Source organism: Pseudorca crassidens, chromosome 5 (assembly GCF_039906515.1).
Source record: "Pseudorca crassidens isolate mPseCra1 chromosome 5, mPseCra1.hap1, whole genome shotgun sequence".
Lineage (NCBI taxonomy): Eukaryota > Metazoa > Chordata > Mammalia > Artiodactyla > Delphinidae > Pseudorca > Pseudorca crassidens.
Genome location: NC_090300.1, coordinates 83,186,567 through 83,204,954, shown reverse-complemented (window position 1 = coordinate 83,204,954; position 18,388 = coordinate 83,186,567). Strand labels below are relative to the sequence as shown.

General features: G+C 41.5%; 1 protein-coding gene across 1 annotated transcript in view; it reads right to left on the bottom strand.

The window, feature by feature from the left end:
* The window catches only part of HGD (homogentisate 1,2-dioxygenase), a 45,232-nt gene extending 27,369 nt beyond the window's left edge, over positions 1-17,863 (bottom strand). The window contains exons 1-4 of the mRNA XM_067738762.1: positions 17,654-17,863; positions 12,012-12,083; positions 11,091-11,179; positions 7,047-7,152 (exon numbers count right to left, since the gene is read on the bottom strand). Of these exons, the coding sequence (XP_067594863.1) occupies positions 7,047-7,152; positions 11,091-11,179; positions 12,012-12,083; positions 17,654-17,668 (282 nt within the window). The 5' untranslated portion in view covers positions 17,669-17,863. The remainder of the gene's footprint in view (positions 1-7,046; positions 7,153-11,090; positions 11,180-12,011; positions 12,084-17,653) is intronic.
* Between the last annotated feature and the right edge of the window lie 525 nt (positions 17,864-18,388).

Here is an 18,388-nt window from a genome sequence, read left to right as displayed (position 1 = left end):
AAGAAACCCAGCTGCTGAAACCTTGATCTCAGACATCTTGCCTCCACAACTGTGAGAAAATAAATCTTTATTGTTTAAGCCACCCAGTCTGTGGTACTTTGTAAAGGCAGCCCTAGCAAACTAATACAGAGGGGAAGGGCCAATGGGGGTGAAAAGAAAGAGAAGAAAAAAAGAAGGTAAGAAAGACAAGAAGGAAGAGGAAGTGAGCAGCAGGAGAGAGTAAGTACTTCCCTCTCTCCCAGGAGGATGATGGAGACAGGGCAGGGGCAAGAGAGTCTAGTTCAGGACCTTGGAGATGGCCTGTTTTGCAGGTTTACACAATGTCACAGAACACAGGAAACGACAGAGATCCAGGAAGAAAAGAGGGTAATCTAAAAAAAAAAAAAAAAAGTTCTGATGAACCTAGGGGCAGGACAGGAATAAAGACACAGACATAGACAATGGACTTGAGGACACAGGGAGGGGGAAGGGTAAGCTGGGACGAAGTGAGAGAGTGGCATGGACATATATATACTACCAAATGTAAAATAGATAGCATGGACATATATATACTACCAAATGTAAAATAGCTAGTGGGAAGTAGTTGCATAGCACAGGGAGATCAGCTCGGTGCTTTGTGTCCACCTAGAGGGGTGGGATAGGGAGGGTGGGAGGGAGACGCAAGAGGGAAGAGATATGGGATGTATGTATATGTATAGCTGATTCACTTTGTTACACTGCAGAAACTAACACACCATTGTAAAGCAATTATACTCCAATAAAGATGTTAAAAAAATAAAAGAAAAGAGGGAAGTCAACTGTTCCAGGCTTTGGGACGTTGAGGAGAAAAGGATTGTATTTAGCCATGGATGATTTATAATAGTAAAAATGGAAACAATCTAAATATCTGACAACAGAGGAATTATAAACATGTATTGGATAATTATGCCACATGAAAAATCATCTACACTCAAAGAGTTTAAAAAGACATGGAGGGCTTCCCTGGTGGCGCAGTGGTTGAGAGTCTGCCTGCCAATGCAGGGGACACGGGTTCGTGCCCCGGTCCAGGAGGATCCCACATGCCGCGGAGCAGCTAGGCCCGTGAGCCAGGCCACTGAGCCTGCGCGTCTGGAGCCTGTGCTCCGCAACAGGAGAGGCCACAACAGTGAGAGGCCCGCGAACCGCAAAAAAACAGAAAACCCCCAAAAAACCCCACAAAGACCTGGAAAAAGGCACAAAATATGATGTTTAAATAAATTAAGAAAAGCAGAATGTAAAACTGTATTAGAGAATGACTGTACTTACAGTAAATATATATGTAACTACCTTTTTAAAAATTAAAGTATAGTTGATTTACAATGTTGTGTTAGTTTCTGGTGTACAGCAAAGTGATTCAGTTATACACATATATGTATATATATTCTTTTTCATATTCTTTTCCATTATGGTTTATTACAGGATATTAAGTATAGTTCCCTGTGCTACACAGTAAGACCTTATTGATTATGTATTTTATATATAGTAGTTTGTATCTGCTAATCCCAAACTCCCAATTTATCCCTCCTCCCCCTTTCCCCTTTGGTAACCATAAATTTGTTTTCTGTCTGTGAGTTTGTTTCTGTTTTGTAAATAAATTCATTTTTATCATATATTAGATTCCACATATAAGTAGTATGATAATCTCTACTTAGTGAAGTCAGATAGAGAAAGACAGACATAAACAGCATTAATATAAGAGCATGCACAGCCTCTTCCCCTTCCCTTCCCTGCTCCCTATGGAAAATTCTGCTTTGCTCATTCCCACTCCCTCAGTCCTTTGAACTCCAGTCTCACCATGTAGATCAATGTTGTGTGTGTGTGTGTGTGTGTGTGTGTGTGTGTGTCCTGGGAAAATGGGATGAGGAACTACACTGTGTCATTTTCTAGAGGCAGAAGGTAGGGGCAGGCAGAGGCAAGCCATGAACAAGTGGTCCAGGCCTGAGGAGCTTGGGGAAGACTAGGTGTGAGAGGGTTGGAGTCTAGGAAAAATTGGGGGATGGGGATTTTGAAAAGTGTTGCTGTGGGTCATAGCCTGGATGCTCCTTAATGTTTTCAGGGGAAGCCAATGAAGATTGGGATTATTTTCAATTACTTTTGGTCTCTGGCTACATGAGACCCCAGACCTTATTTATTTACATATATGTGCAAAGAAAAGGACTGGAAAGAAAGAAACCAAAACACTAGAAGTGGTTAACTCTGCATTGGTGGGATTATTAGGCATTGACACTTTTATGTAAGTTTTGAATAAAAACATGTATTAATGGTAAGGGGTGCATTATTGTTGTTTAAAGAAGGTATACATACTTTCAGTAGAGTGATCTGGGCAGGTTGAATTGCAAAGGGTTAGGAGTGAATAGGGGTGATAAAGTGGGCTTAGATTACTTTCTCAAGAAGTTGCTATGAATAGGAGAGACTTGGGCAAAAGCTTAAAGAGGTGGGAAATCCAAGACATTTTTGGAGGGAGGGGGCTTTTAGGATAGTGAGATCTAAAGAGTTTGACAAATAAGGCATCAAACACCCACTAACAATGTATTGTTTTGAAACATTTTTGATAATTTGTATGTCCTGGAGGCAGAGGGAATTTTATGATATAATCTTTAATTAGCTTTGAGGTGTTTCTCACTTGGTCCAAATGATATTGATTGAGAACTAAAAGGTAATTTCCTCAGCTGAGGCTTAACTGAGTCAAGAGTCTGACTTTCCAACAATTAAGACATTAGGGCTGTAGTGATAACAAAGATAAACTTTAAAGGACTCTGACGTTTAAAAGAGGAATGCTGATTCAGGAATGCTAATTGAAATCTGTAAACTCACAGTTAAATTAGATGCAGATTTGTTTGTTAAATTCTGGGATTCCAGAAGTTAGAGGAAGGTGCATGATGAACAAAATTAGGTATATTTATGTGAGATATTAATGGATTGAACTTGTTATGTCCACAGCTGAATATAAATACACTCAAAACCAGTTTGCATTAATTCTTAGATGATTAATTAAATATACCCTAAAAGAAAATGAAGGTTTGGGGGCATAGTTTCCCCTGGGAGGGTATCAAAGAACACGGTGATGGTAGCATATCCCATAATGCTCCCTTGGAGGTAATATTAAGTAATTCTCATGTTCTCAAATTCCCAGAGATGACTAACGTGGGAGTTGGTGAAGCTGATGAAGCATTGGATTTGGTCTGTGATAGGTGAAAACATACCTACTATACAGGTTTCAGCTGAGAAGAACTGTCAGATGTGTATCTAAATATAATTTTCTCAGACTTTTTCTTTGAGTATGGAGTACATATTTGGAAGAGGTTACAAGGAGATGGGGGGAAGTGATGAATGCAGATTGCTATGGTTAATTAATGAAGCATAAAATTGGAAAGAGATATTAACTTGTCAAGAAGGTGTAAATGAAAAGACAAAAGGATAGATTTTGCAAGAACAGCCAGGGTGTGTATCAGGACAAGGGAAGCAGGATGGCAGGTGTAGGTTACAGAGTGGGAGGAGGATAAACCTCTACCTTGATGGAGCTGGTGTCCAAAGAGGCATGATCGAGTTCTGGGGCACATCTGTCCCAACATGTGTGAGCACAACATTGAAAATGAGCAGGGGAAATACTGGAGAAGAAATATATTTGGTGGCCACTATGTAGAAAGCATCTGAAAGATTCAATACAGGAGGAAGGTAACAAGTTCAAGGGAAAATGCAAAGCAAGGAAATGGGGAAGGGGAGAAGGAAACAAATGTGTATCAAGGTTCTACTAGAAAGCAAGCGGAAACTTCTGATGCAGCTATTTTGTTGCCTCTATATTAACTCAGGCTTTTAAATGCAGTTTCCTCAAACTTCACTCTCAAAATGTATGTTAACTACTTATGAAATAATGAATTAACATGCACAACTGATGTACTTGACTCTCACATATGGGCGAGATTTCCATTTTCTACTTTGTTAATTTCTATAACATTTAAGTTTTTATAAGTATACATTACTTTTATAATAAGACAAAACCAGAAAAATTCTATCAGAATGAGGTTAGCTTCCATGGATAAGCCACTTGTACCCCCAAATAATCATTGTGAAGTGTTGTATTCATGTTTTAAAAAATGTATTGATAGTAGTCATAGCAATAATAATATTATATAATAAAAGGATATTACTGAGCATATTACATATTACACATCACACTCACATTTTCCTTAAAGGTTAGGTTTAAAACCTCACCTCCCCACCCCAAACAAAATGATATAGGTGTGGCTCCACTGTTGCCAACACAACCACGCACAAATCTATGACGATGTATAAAGAGACTTAGATAACTGTGTGGGTGATATGAGCAGGCAGAGGCATTGGAACTCCCCTCTCCACCCTATACACCACTGGTCGATAGCTACCTTAAGGGCTCCATGACTTGAATTCCCAAACATCTGCCTACAGATTTTGCCTATAATCTCTCTTTTAGTCAATGCTCAATTGTTCTCAAATTTAGTGTGCATAAGAATTACCATACAAAGAAGCACACACAAAGCCATGTATCCTATACTTTATGGGTGATTTAAGGAATTTTTCAGAGATAATTTTGTTTGTACTTAATTTTTGTCTTACTTGCTGACTTTACAGCCACGCTGTTCCTTTGTATAATATGAGATTTGGCTCTACTTGAGAGAACTGTCAGAAACTTAATTGGGGATTCTCTTTGCCTCCTGAAGAAAAGAATTAGAAAACTTACTGTGGTTCAAATACCTTCTCAACCTTCCAAAGCTAGTATATAATAAATGTTTAATTTTTAGCCTGACCAAGAATCCTATAGAGGTATAGGCAACCATCCTTTATTTTTTCTAATGAAAGATGGAGTCCTATTATTAAGCAGTCAGGTCTATTTATTAATCTAAAACAAACAAGTATGACCACTGTAACTCTAAGAGAGAAATTGGAGAATTTGAGATGTAACCCATTGAGGAGTCAAGCAGATTCTCAAAGAATGAACAGTGACTTTGGATAGAATGATTTATGGCCCTTTGTGAGATGAGTGGGGAAGTAAATGGTTAAATGAGTGTGTCTGCCAGATGGGTTCCTAACCCCAGAGTGTGGGAGAGAAGGATGTATGGGGTTGGATTAGGATCCCAGGTGAGACTCAGACAGGTAAAGATGGGGTCCACAGGTTGGCTGTGCAAACTGTGTCCAGCACAGGTCCCTGATCTGCTGAAGGGGAAAGGGGCAGTGTCTCAGCAGAGGACTGTGCCTGCAGGGTTGGGGGTTGGGCTGCCTTTTCCCATAGGCTCAAAGGCAATATATAGGCCAGTGGTAGACCAGGGAGGATGTCTGCTTCATGCACTAAACTTCACACAAGTTTAAGGGTCAGTTATTTAAACAGGATGTCTTGGCTTCAAAATGACTGTGAGATGGGTGATACTGTATGTTGCTAAGTCACATATTTTTCCACTCTTAAGTCTTCTCCTCCTGTCCCTGTTGGAGAGGGGTGAGTAGCACTCAAGCAGATACTTGGTTCTCTGAGACTTCCATAATTAGGGAAAAGATGGAGCAGGGCAGGAAAACAAAAGTGACTCTAAATTATTCTGTCTTGTTCTACAAAAAGTCTAAGCATTTGAGGGAAGGGGATTAGCAGGTATATAGACCAAACATCTTGGCAAACCAAGAGGAAACAGAAGATTTCCTTGGGCTGTGGGAAGGAGTTGTGGAAGGAGAGGAGAGTGGAGGGAAGGGGAGGGAGAGAGACTGATCAATTTGTGTGAACTTTGAATACAGAGGGGACCCTTGAGCCCATGTCTTAGTAACTCCCAGAAGGAAGAAATGGTTGTGTGGCATGTCTGGGACAACAGAACTAGAAATATCTTGTAGATGATTCCATGCCCAGGCCTGACACGATAGCAGCAGAACAATGGGCATCTCAACACTACCAAGTGAAAGAGGACCAACCAGCATGGCCCAACCCCCAGTCCTACTTTGGCATTGTTTAAAACAAGAGATTCTCAGGGAAGACTGAGACGAAGTTGTTTTCTGCCAATTTGGCAGATGGAGACCTCAGAATTTAAAAAAATACAAAATGAAAAAAAAATTACCTGAATATAAATTCTGAGATTTACATGTACTATCACTGCCCTTAAGTGAATATATCAAAATGGCTGTATCAGAGTCATGGTTCTTGCCTACTGTGTTCCAGGCACTGGGTGAAGCATGGTCACCACCTGTTCTGTCAAGTAAATTTCACAAAACAGCACTGCATGGCAGATGTCATGATTATCCCAGTTTACAGGTGAAACACTGTAGCTCAAAGACACAGTGACAAGTGGAGGGCCAGGGATGCAAACCCAGGTCTGTTTTCCTTCCTGCATTATGCTCTAGTTATCAGTGACATGTACCTAAACTCAGGGACAAAGGGAATACACTGGGGTGCTCAAAAGGTAAAGAAAAAAAAAAAAAAGGAGCTTAGTCCATTATAGCAATGGGTCTGTCTTGTTACTGAAAGTAGAGTACATAAATAATACTGATATGCAGAGGGAAAGCCTGTCACTAGATCAAAAGAAGGAAACTCTTAGGCAAGGAATGGAAGTTTCTAGGTGACACTAGACTTACAGAAACCAGGTCAGACAACAAGCCTCTCTTCTCTATATCAGAGGCCTCTTTACAGAGGCATTAGTATTGAATGTGTTTTCAATATGCTGTGGTGAGTTTCGATTAAAACCAACCAACCAACCTACGGATGTGTAGATGTATTTTCACCAGCCTATATAATTTCCATTCATTCAACTCACTGGAGCACTCCTAAAGCCATTAGGCTAGAAAAACGAAAGCTTATACACACACACACACACACACACACACACACACACACACACACACGTGCACAGGCATGGTCAATCAATTCCAAAATTCCTACCCAAGTTTAAGCAAAAGAACAGATACACTTTAGCATTTATTTTAAAAATCTGTCTAATTCCTCAAAGACCCAGGTTAGACTTAAATGTTTATATTTAAGGCTTTGGATACGTGCTATTCTCCAATTCACAGGACCAGGTTACCTGGTTAGGGTCAGGATCAACTTCATCCCAGTTGTGAGTGACATGGCCTTGGTCAATGGATTCAAAAGGCTTGTGAGAAACCGAAGGTAGAATCCTATATAGCCAGCTGGGGGGAAACAAGGACACATAAGCCTTAAGGTGATGTTATGAGCCACAGACTGGCTCAGGAAATACCATTAGGAAGACGCTCAAGTCAACAATGATCTGTGGGCTTTAATGTGAGAAGCAATGACACAGCATCATTTCTTAATAGCCACTGCTGCCCATAGCCCTGGCCTCTTCTCACCTTTCCACACGATCCATCACTCTTCAAATTGAGCCTCTAGCCCTTGGTTATTTCCATACTGACAAAAAAAAGAATTGCCTTTCCCAATGACAATTATAAAGGAAGGGAAAGTACCTTGAGGGATATCTGTGCAGGCAAATCCACAGAAAAACATTAGCTTATGTACATATTGGATACTAATCCTTGCTCTGGCTCTGGAAAGTGAGGACAAGGAGTCCTACACAGATTGAGACAATATGGGTGGTTTCTTTGTCATTTTTGAAATATAAATCAATTTTCTTCTTTAAAATTATAGAAGTAATTCATGCCAGTGATAAAAATAATTCAAGTAATTTAAAAAGTCTCAAAAGGTAGACTTAGATGGCTTTCTCCTCCAGTTTCTTCAGAGCCAATCCTCAGAGGCATCAGAACTTAACAATTTTCTTGTACATTCTCTAAGATATTTCCAATGCATAATAAGAAAAATTGCCAAATTGTTGTACCACTTTATTCTCACAACACTAATGTGTGAGAGTGCCTGATCACCCACATCTTTACAAATAGGGGGTATTATTACTAATTTTGGCCTTGTAGGTAAAAAATACTATCTCATTTTTATTTTGTATTACCATTATTATGAGTAAGGTTGAGAATCTGTATGTTTATTGGCCCCTTGGAATTTTTCTATAAATTACTTGCCCAAGTCCTTTACCATTTTTCTATTGGGCTGTCTTTTTTTTTTTTTTTTTTTGCAGTACGCGGGCCTCTCACTGTTGCGGTCTCCCCCGTTGCGGAGCACAGGCTCCGGACGCGCAGGCTCAGCGGCCATGGCTCATGGGCCCAGCCGCTCTGCGGCATGTGGGATCTCCCCGGACCGGGGCACGAACCCGTGTCCCCTGCATCGGCAGGCGGACTCTCAACCACTGCGCCACCAAGGAAGCCCTGGGTTGTCTTTTTGATGTTAATTTGTAAGATGTTTAGGAAATTAACATATCTAAAATTATAAGAGCATCCATCTTTACTTTCTTATAGTACATTTCTGGCTTTGTTTCAGGAAGAGAAGACTCTGATGAAGGAACCCTGAAGGACACCAGGAGGAGAACCATCCAGAAGTTGAGAGGGACACTGAACCTCACTAAGAGGGACCCAAGTCCTTTCAGAGGCTGTTACCTTGACAGGGTACAGCAGGAAGAGGAATACCACTTGGGGCAATGGAAGACCAGACCTGCTTGAACAAGCTCTGGCCCTTTAAGCCCCAGGACAGTCTACTTCAGGGGGTGGAATTGACCTGGCCCTACACTGAGCCATTTGGGAGATTAAAGGGCTAGCTAGATTTGTTCAGTTTTCTTTTGATTCCTCTAGCTCTAGGTGAGGTAATCTCAGACATTGGACTTTGGCCCGTGAATTAACTAGGCCTCTCTAGGTTCTATACGGAATTGAGAACATGTGTGTGTGTATTTTAGAACCGGCTGTGTGATCCTGGGCAAGTTACAAGACTTTCTTGTTCGTTTTTTTTTTTTTGGTCACCCTGCCTGGCTTGTGAGATCTTAGTTCCCTAACCAGGGACCAAACCCAGGCTCTCAGTAGTGAAAGCTCAGAGTCCTAACCACTGGACCGCCAGGGAATCCCCAAAACTTTCTTGATCCTATGTTCCTCATCCTTATCTCCTAGGATTGTTGTGAGGATTCAGAGTTTATGTACCTAGAATGCCTGGCACACAGTAGGTGCTCAATTACTAGATGTGTGTTGAATTGTCTGTCTACCCCTAATCATCTGGGTTTTTATGATGGTCCAGATTTCCTACATTCTCTGTGCTGGCTCTCACCTTCTCAGGACCTAAGGGATCAGCTAACTAATCAGATAAAAATCAACCCCTGATAGATATACTCTCTGATAGTTTGTGGGTGGGGGGCGGGGAGTTCCTGAACTCTGTGGCTTAAATGAGTAGTGACTAAATGTAGGAATTTCAGGCTTTCTCATCTATGGATGGGGCTGGTTCCATCTTCCCACTGGGGATTTTAAGCATTTTCACAATTCTTGTGGATACCTTTGAAGAGTTCTAAACAGATGGGTGAACCATGCCTAGTGTCCCTTGTTTTTTGGCTGAGTTTATAAAACTCCCCAGGCAGCACTACACTGCCCTGGACAGAGATTTAATTCTGATTCAGGGAATGGTGCCAGCATCTTAATGAAATGCCAACAGCTCCTTTTCAGCCTCCTGGAACAGAGCTCTGCTCCTGCTGACTGAAGATATTGCTGAATAATGGGGGCAGGCAGCAGAATCTGGAGTCCAGGTGTCCAGTTAGTGAATGGGTCATAAAGTCAAGAACATAGTCATGGAGGCCAGGCTGTCATAAATTAGAATTGACAGGAATTGTCTGTGTGCTTACCTTACCTTGGCTATCTGGGCTTGCAGAGAGAGAGAGAGATGATTAAATAGTGATAGAATTAATCTTGATTTGACAAGTATGGGAAACTATCTCTTCCCCCTCCATGTACAGATCTATCGAGAGGGAAGCAATATTGATATTGACATGGTAGCATAGCACCTGCCACTCAGTTTTCCGACAGCCTTCTAGGGATACACTGTATTGGAGGAAGACACTCTGCTACTGTGGCAATAATGATGATGATAATAATTAATGTTAATTGAGCACTCACCATGTACCCGGCAATGTGCTAAGCACCTTACATATGTTCTTTCCCTTAATCCTCATCACAACTATGAGATAAGTACTATTATTATCTCTTTTACAAATGAGAAACCAGAAGGCTCTTGGAGGGTACATGACCTGCCCAAGGTCACACAGCTGGAAAGAGAAGGAACCAGGATTTAAACTCAGGAGGCCTGCCTCCAGAGTGGGCACGATTAACCCCTAAGGGAAACAACCTATCATTTGTGTGGTCCATGGTGCTTTTGTTCTCACTATCTCATTTACTTCTCAGGAGGACTCGCTGGAGACAAACCCAATCACCTTCCACTAAGCAGTACAAGACTGCCTGCCCTCCTCCCCCTAACTCCAATATAAGCAGCAGCCCTCTACACAGGTGTTCTATTCTGAAATTCCCATAATTAGACACTGCTTGTTTAAGTCACAACACTCAACTGCTTCCCTAAACAACAACAGGTACTGCAACCAACCTGCCCCATAGGAGTTAACCAAGAGACTGAGTTCATTGACCTGGCTTGTAGGATTAGAGCAAACATGGATCATGACATGTTGTGCTAATGAATGTGCTGGTTTCCAGCAAAGACAAATTCCGAGGAGAAAAATCCTTATTAATTCAAACCACCAGGAGCCATAATACATGACCTTTCATCTAACCCAAGCTTGGATTATCCAATGTTTTCATCCAAAGAACATAATACTTCTAGTCAGCTGAGGAAGATATTGCACTGAATCTTCTATAATTTTGAGTTAATCATTATAAAAAAAACTCCCAAGTAAATCAAAATTCGGAACTCAACTGCACAATCCCAGGGGAAGGCCAGACTGTGAGGAAGACTTTCTTCTGAGTACAAGCAACAAGTTGTAAATGGAACTAGACGTGTCTATTTTCTAGGCTCTGTGCAGCTGCTCTCTCCCCTTCTTCTATCAGTCACTTGATTCTAGCTGGAGATGAGGTTCATCCTCCCCTCACTATGACCCAGAGCACAGCCTGTAAGAAGCAGGATCTTGGGCAACCCTGGGAGGCTGTGGCCCAGGTATAGGAGGCAGCACTAAATACTAGTCATAGCTCCCATAGACCGCAGGTCAGAATTAACCTAATCCTTTTACCTCCTTTTATTGCTGCTCCGTGGACAAGTGAAAGCTGATCCTGAGAGCTGCTCAGCATACAGATTGTAAGGGCAAACTTGAGGATTATTCTAAAACAAAGGAGGCAATAAATGACATCACTCCATCAGAAAAGCATTCCACCTTCCCATCAAACAACTCAGTGGGGGAATTCTGTCTTGGATGGCGATGCTCTGAGCCACTCACTGCACATGACCATCTCCAACCCATACGTCCTTCTTGTAATAATGTTTTAGGTGACTTTCCTCCTTGATTAGAAAAGTAGTACATGCTTATTGTAGAAAATTTATAAACTATAACCCATTATCTCACCATCCAGAAATAACCCAATGTTGACATATGAGTATATTTCCTTCCATTCTTATCCTCCAAAATGGGAACGCTATGATATGTGTAGTCCTGTTAATAATTAGCACTTAAAAAAAAGAGGAAACACTATATCATGAGCATTTTTTCATGCCATGAAATATTCTTAAAAATTTTTGACAAAATTTTTGTTTGCCATATTTTTGCTATTTTAACCAACACTAGTATGAACATCTTTGTGCACACATTTTTTTTTTTTTTAACAAGGACTGATTATTTTCTCATCATTGCCATATCTTATGCTGTTCAAGGGAACTTTAAGGAAGTCCCTTAACCCCGGACCTAGGGGATCTTCTTGAAAGCCTTAAATTTAGTGTTACTTTTCTGGGACTAAGTGCTTTGCCATAGGTAACCATTATCCAACTTTAACTTTGTATTGTCATTGTTCTGCATCCCAATTGTCTTAATGATTTGTGAAACTCCTAGACAGTTCACAGGCTAATTTTCAAGATGGTGGGTAGAAGCACTTGGCCTGAAAGCTGGTCATTCATTTCTATAATTCAGAGTTCTCCAAGCTGATATTCTATTCACTCATACCTGTCCTTCTGGCAGGGCACCTGGGCAGCGAGGATCCTCTGAGGCACACTCATTACCGAATCCAGAAATGTACTGCATGTGACAAAGACACAAAGGCCACCATTAATGGGATTTAAAGAGTATTTTGCTATTTTGACTGTCTATGAAGGTAAGAATTTCTTTATGACATATGTTTGTGTATCACATTCTATACATAACATCTTTGCTATGTCTTGGCATGTGAACCATTTAGGAAAGATAATTTCTCTGTGTGAATTTTAAAGACCACCAATTAATTGGGAGAAGAGTGCTGGATATTACATGGACTTTCCATCCTTAGCTGTACTTAGTTGATTTATGGGCTTATTCTTAATTATCCCACTCCAAGAACAGGTTCTTTAATTCTGGACCCATCAGGGAGTTCCTGAGAGGGGAGATGGCTCAGGCATCACCTCAACTCCAGGTTAGTAAGATCTGGCTGGCCTGGCTTGCAACCTCCCTGAGGTTGGAGCTCCACTTCCCCTTCATATGATGAAACAAGTAGCTGTAAAGAGTGTGTGGATCCAATCTGACAGCAAAACCCTTGAGAAAAAGCCCTCCAACCAGCCTCGCTGCAGGCAAAAACCTGTATCATCTGGCTCATCTATGGAGCACTTGTAAATATATTTGCATCTATGTGGATGTAGGAAAACAAGTTTTGAAGATATGCGTGGCTTTCAGGAGAATAGCCAGATCTGTCCTCAGTGGCACAATGGAGTTCATTCTGATTGTCATCAATTTACTTTCCATCCAGAGGAAAAAAAGGGAGTTTCTCAATAAAGTAAAGTGTGCGGAGCCCCTAAAACTTATTTTGACAACACTTAAACACACCTGTGAGTTCTTGTTCACTGTCTGGCTTCTCTGCTAGTTTATAAGCTCCATGAAGGATGGAACTATGGCATCTTGTTTACCTCTATATGCCTTGTGCCCGGTTTATAGAAGGTACTCAGTAGATATCTACTGTTTGATTTAGTTTTTCCCTTACAGCCTGTTCTATTCTATTTATTTATTTATTTATTTTTGGCTGGGTTGGGTCTTCATTGCTGTGCATGGGCTTTCTCTAGTTGTGGAGAGTTGGGGCTACCCTTAGTTGTGGTGCGCGGACTTCTCGTTGCAGTGGCCTCTCGCTGTGGAGCACGGGCTCTAGAGCTCAGGCTCAGTAGCTGTGGCGCACGGGCTTAGTTGCTCCGCGGCATGTGGGATCTTCCCTGACCAGGGCTCGAACCCCTGTCCCATGCATTGGCAGGCAGATTCTTAACCACTGCGCCACCAGGGAAGTCCCCCTTAGAGCCTATTCTAACACGAGTGTATGTATCCTGATCTAAGTAGGGTTAGAACCCCCTTTTCTCTAACTTAAACATCAAAAAAAAGGCCATTTTCTTCCCATAGTTGTTCCTCATAAATGTATCAATACTTAATTTTAGCCCACGATAATGAAAGTGCAGCGTCACTCAGTGAGTGAAATGCCACCATCTGAGTACATGTCTTTAAGAGATATAAGAAGGAAGTAAGTGGGTGGAGGATAAACCCTCCAGAATTCTCAGCAGCTTGGAGCAGGATGAGATTGATGTAACACACCTGGATGTGGGAGCAATGATCAGGGCAACAGCTGCCCATATTTGGAAGGAATATCAAATGTGAAATGTTATGACCTAGAAAGCAATGGAAGTGAAATTATTCTTTTTTGCCTCCAGACACAATATTTTTTTATATTTGAAAATCTATCAGCACTAAAAACAGTGTGTTATATTACACAGAGATTGGTTAACAGCAGCATGCAATTTGGAATGATTTCCTTGGGGAAAGGGCAGAGACCATCCAGCATTCTGACTCTCCACTGAATACAATTTTCTTCTCTCTAATGAACCTCATGCTCACCATCAAGAGGATTGAATCTGAGCTGCTGAGAAATGGTATTGACCCGAAATTATCTTCAGTTCTGTGGAATGGAATTGCAGACCAATCTTGCCTGAAGCCAGAGTACCTCAGTGGCTTCACTTTGTTCAACTGCAGCGTTGTTTCCCTCTGCAAAGGGAGGCAAGAAGGTCTGAGGCTGAGCTTTCTGGCAGGGGTGGGTGGGTTTACTCATTAACCTTCCCCATTCTTTGCAACTGCTGGCCTCAGAACAGAGTCCAGGGTTATTTGTACGTTGGGAACAAAGGAAAAGAGACTTACTATATGTAATTTTAAAGCATATGCTTCAGACTGCTTTAAAAAGTAGAAAAGAAAGTAGAAAGAACAGCTGGTGCTTTGGAAGGGAGCCATCCAGCTCAGAGAGAGGTGTGAGTTCTGAATCGGTTTCTCAATCTTAGCTGAGGTGCATTGGCTGAAGAGGGGGATGAAAACTGCTGAGTCATTCTCAAACCAGTTGGTTTTTCTAATCCCCTGAGAGAAAAATTACAGATGAGTTTGTTAGAGTTTTAAAATATCATGTGCCTTACTGCTGAAGGTATCAGAATCAAGGAAGCAGTATTCTGCAGCTGCTTTCCCAAGGCTTTGAGATCAAGGACAGAATCTGAACTCTGCTTATATCAGCTGTGAAAATCCAAGCTTTCAACTCCAGCTGGTTCAGTGACTATACAAATATACCTTATGCCGAAAAATTAAAAATAAAAACGTCTGACATTAAGCAAGTGTGTTTGTATGCTTTCTTCAATCCAGATTTCTGAATAATTTGCTCCCACATAGAAACAATTTTGTTTCCTTCCAAGAGAATTATACACATCCTTTCTAAATGAAAGAACAAATTACTGAGGTCCATGTAACTTCAGTACCATCAGTTCTTTGGCAGCTCCCTAGTGTACAGCTTTCTAATTTTCACCTGGTCTCCAGGATATGATTTATTTGTCAGAGTAGCTTTATGAGGTGCTTTCTCCTGACTCTGATTCTGGGTAACACCCTGATGGGACGAGCAGATACTATACCTCACTTCCTTTTCCTGGGCATGAGGGAAAGAGAGAGAAGTCAGGGTAGAGATGGAACTATAGCTACCTTTTTCTCCTGTGCAAAGAGTCCAGTATTTCTAGTTAACCTTGATGGGAACATAGGATATAGATTGTTAGGGGAACCTGAAGATTATTGCAAGTAGGCTAAACTGCGGTAGGCTGAATAATAATGCCTCAAAGATATCTATGTCTTAATCCCTGGAACTTGTGAGTGTTCCCTTATATAGCAAAAGAGACTTTGCAGATGTGATTAAGGATCTTGAGATGGGGAGATGTCCTGGATTCTTTGGGTGCGCCCTAAATGTAATCATAAATATTCGTAAGGGAGGGAGGTAGAGGAAGATTTGATTATAAAAAAGGAAAAGGTGATGTGATGATGGAAGCAGAGATGAGTGATGCACTTTGAAGATGGTGAAAGGGACCTTAAGTCAAGAAATGCAGGCAACTTCTAGAAGCTGGAAATGCAGGGAAATGGATTCTCCCCTTGAGTTTTCAAAAGGAACCAGCCAACACCTTGACTTTAAGCCCAGTGAAACTGATTTCAGACTTCTGACCTCCAGAACTGTAAGAAAATAAATTTGGTCATTTTAAGCCACTAAATTTGTGGTAATTTGTTACAACAGAAACAGGAAATGAATACAATAATTATGTAGACCAGGGGGTCCCATCTCTGGCTAATTAGAATCACCCCCAAAGCTTGTTAAAAACAGACCCATACCTAGTGAATCAAAATATTTGGTGCTGGGGCCCGAAGTCTGCATGTTAAACAGCTCTCTTTTTTAGAAATGAAGAAATCAAGACTTGTAGAAGTGGACTTGTAGAAGACTTAAGAACATTGGGTGGTTCATTTAAAATTTAATTTTACTATTTTATCTTTTGAACTTTCTTCCCCCAGTTGTGCTGCTTTTATGTTAATGTGATTTCATTTGAGGCTTTGTGTTGACATATCCATTAAAAGGAAGAAATAAAAGCAGAGAAATATTTTTTTTAACTTATAGTGTGTATTGATTAGAGTGATGCAATCTGGCTTTCTGTGTTTGGATTTGTGATCTGTAGAGCTAACCTTTCCTTGCAGAGATTAGACAGCAGGCTGGGGAAAATGCCTTTGAAATTGAGAACAAAAAGCAGCATGCAATTTACGTTGGTGTGCTGGTGCTGTGCATAATAAGTTGCTCAAAAATTTCAGCAGGATAGGATTTTAGATATAATTTATTTATAAATGGTAAGGATGTTTCCACCCCTGCTGAACTTCCCCATAGCCTTTTCATCAGGAAATGAAGTTTTTATGCACTCCCCCTCTTCTAAGACTTCAACTACCACCATTGATATGATGACCTCCCATATCTATTCTCCTAGCTCTACCCCCTCCCCTGAGATCCAGATCCATACATCTGACCACATCCTGGGTATCTCATCTTGGCTGTCCCTGCAGCAACCCAAATTTAACTCTTGGATCCCAGAACGTGCAGGGCTTTCTGTGTGTGCTGTGCCTTTGCACTTGTTTCCTCTAGCCCCTTTTCAGTGAAGTCAATTTCTACGTCTCTCCCAAGACTCAGCTTAGGAACTGCCTCCTTCAAGGAGTTTCTCTGGGCTCCACCTAGTCCAGATTCAGTTTCTTTCCTATGTTAATTCGTGGCATCATGTATTAACATATAATATTTGCCGAATGAAAGAATGAGAATTCTTTCTCAGTCTTTCTAACCCTTGATCAGGCATAAAGAAGCAAACTCTTTTACTTCGGTGTTGAGTGGTTTTAGGACCCCTGTTAATTAGGGAGATGTTTGATTTTCAAACTCAGCATCAGTTGAAGGGCATTCAGAAAGTGCTCAAACCCTGGAAAGAAGCCTGGAGTCTGGCACACTTGGCTTGAGTCAAGATTCTGGGCAGTTCTACTCAGGTCCACATGCATGTGTTGGGCACTGATGCCAGCCTGGGGTGGACACTAGGCATAGTTTTAGACATTGGCCTTGAGGCACTCAGTCTAGCAGATGCTACTAAAGCTCCTTTTGGAGCCTGGGCATGGATTCAGACAAACCCAATTTCTAATCCAGTCTCTATCACCTATCAGCAGTGACCTTGGGCAAGTCACTTAATCTCTCTAAACTTTATTTTCCTTAATGGTAAAGTGGCTACCTCCAGATTTACTTTGAAGATTATGAGTTAATTCATTAGTACCACATAACCCACACATATTTTTCAATCGAAGATTAAATAATAAAAGGAATTATTTCCTAGAGGAAGTGCTAGGGTTTCTACTGGCCAAGCGCTGATTGTGAGCCTCAAAATAACTGAATAGATTAAACATGCCTAATTGGTTGGCTGGAGGCTGTCCAGGAAGCTGCAGCATCAGGAAGGTGTGGGAGAGTAGGGGCTGGCAAACAGACACAGTGAGAAACATGTCTGTCCATGGTGGAGGAGAGCCCTTATGACATCTACAGATTCCCAAGACAATATATGAAAAAAGCTAGGCAAGAGATGGACAGTTAGGCCGTCATCTCTTTTCTTTATCATCCCCCAGCCCCAGCCATGCTCACGGACACCACGGCGAAGCCTCTAAACACAACAGCTTGGACGAGGGCCTCTCTAAGTTCTTTCTGACTCTGAAGCTCTGGAATTCTCAGACACTTCCATGAGTTGTGGCTGAAGAAGCCACAGCGAAGTGGCCAGATAGTTTCTTACCTTCAACTCTGCCATTTTCCTTCTGCTGCAGGTGTGGCGATTTCAGGAAACCCAGGCTCAGAGAGGGTATGAAGTCAAAATGCTTCTGTTTCTCCTTCAAATCACCTCTGGATGTTGTTATTCTACTGCTTCACTGTGCTCGCTGGTCAGCTGGTCGCTCAAACTAGCCACAAGCGTTTCCTAACTGCTACACTAGGGAGAAAGTCCAGCATGCTTGTTTCCAAACTGCTTACACAACTGTCTTTGGTTTTGAAACCCGGGCTGTTTCTGAAGTTTGCAGAGGCCTGTCTCCTCTTCACTCGAGGTAAATGTTGACCAATGATTTGTTCCAGTTAAAAGAAAGAGGCTTATGACTAAAGGCAGAGAATTTAAAGCTCTCTGCGGAAGGAACTGTGGCAGTTAGGGCCTGCTGTGTGAGGTAGAGGCTTCTCCACTCAGTCCCGACTGAGGCTGGGAAGGAACAGGGTGGAGTGTTCACTCTCTGGAGAGCAGTGAGGAAATGATCCGTGCTGTGACACAGGCGTTTTCACGCAGCTACCTGAAGCAGGGACAGGGTCTGGACAGCTCTCCATACCTGCTCCCAGGGATGAGCTGGGTGAACAGTTCAGAGCCTGAAGCACTTCGCTTAAAGCAAACTGAGATATTTACTATTGCTCCTCTTAATTTCTTAAATGTATTTAGTGTTCTTATAAATTCTTTAAGAATATTATTTCCTAATGCCTGTACCTCTCTAGA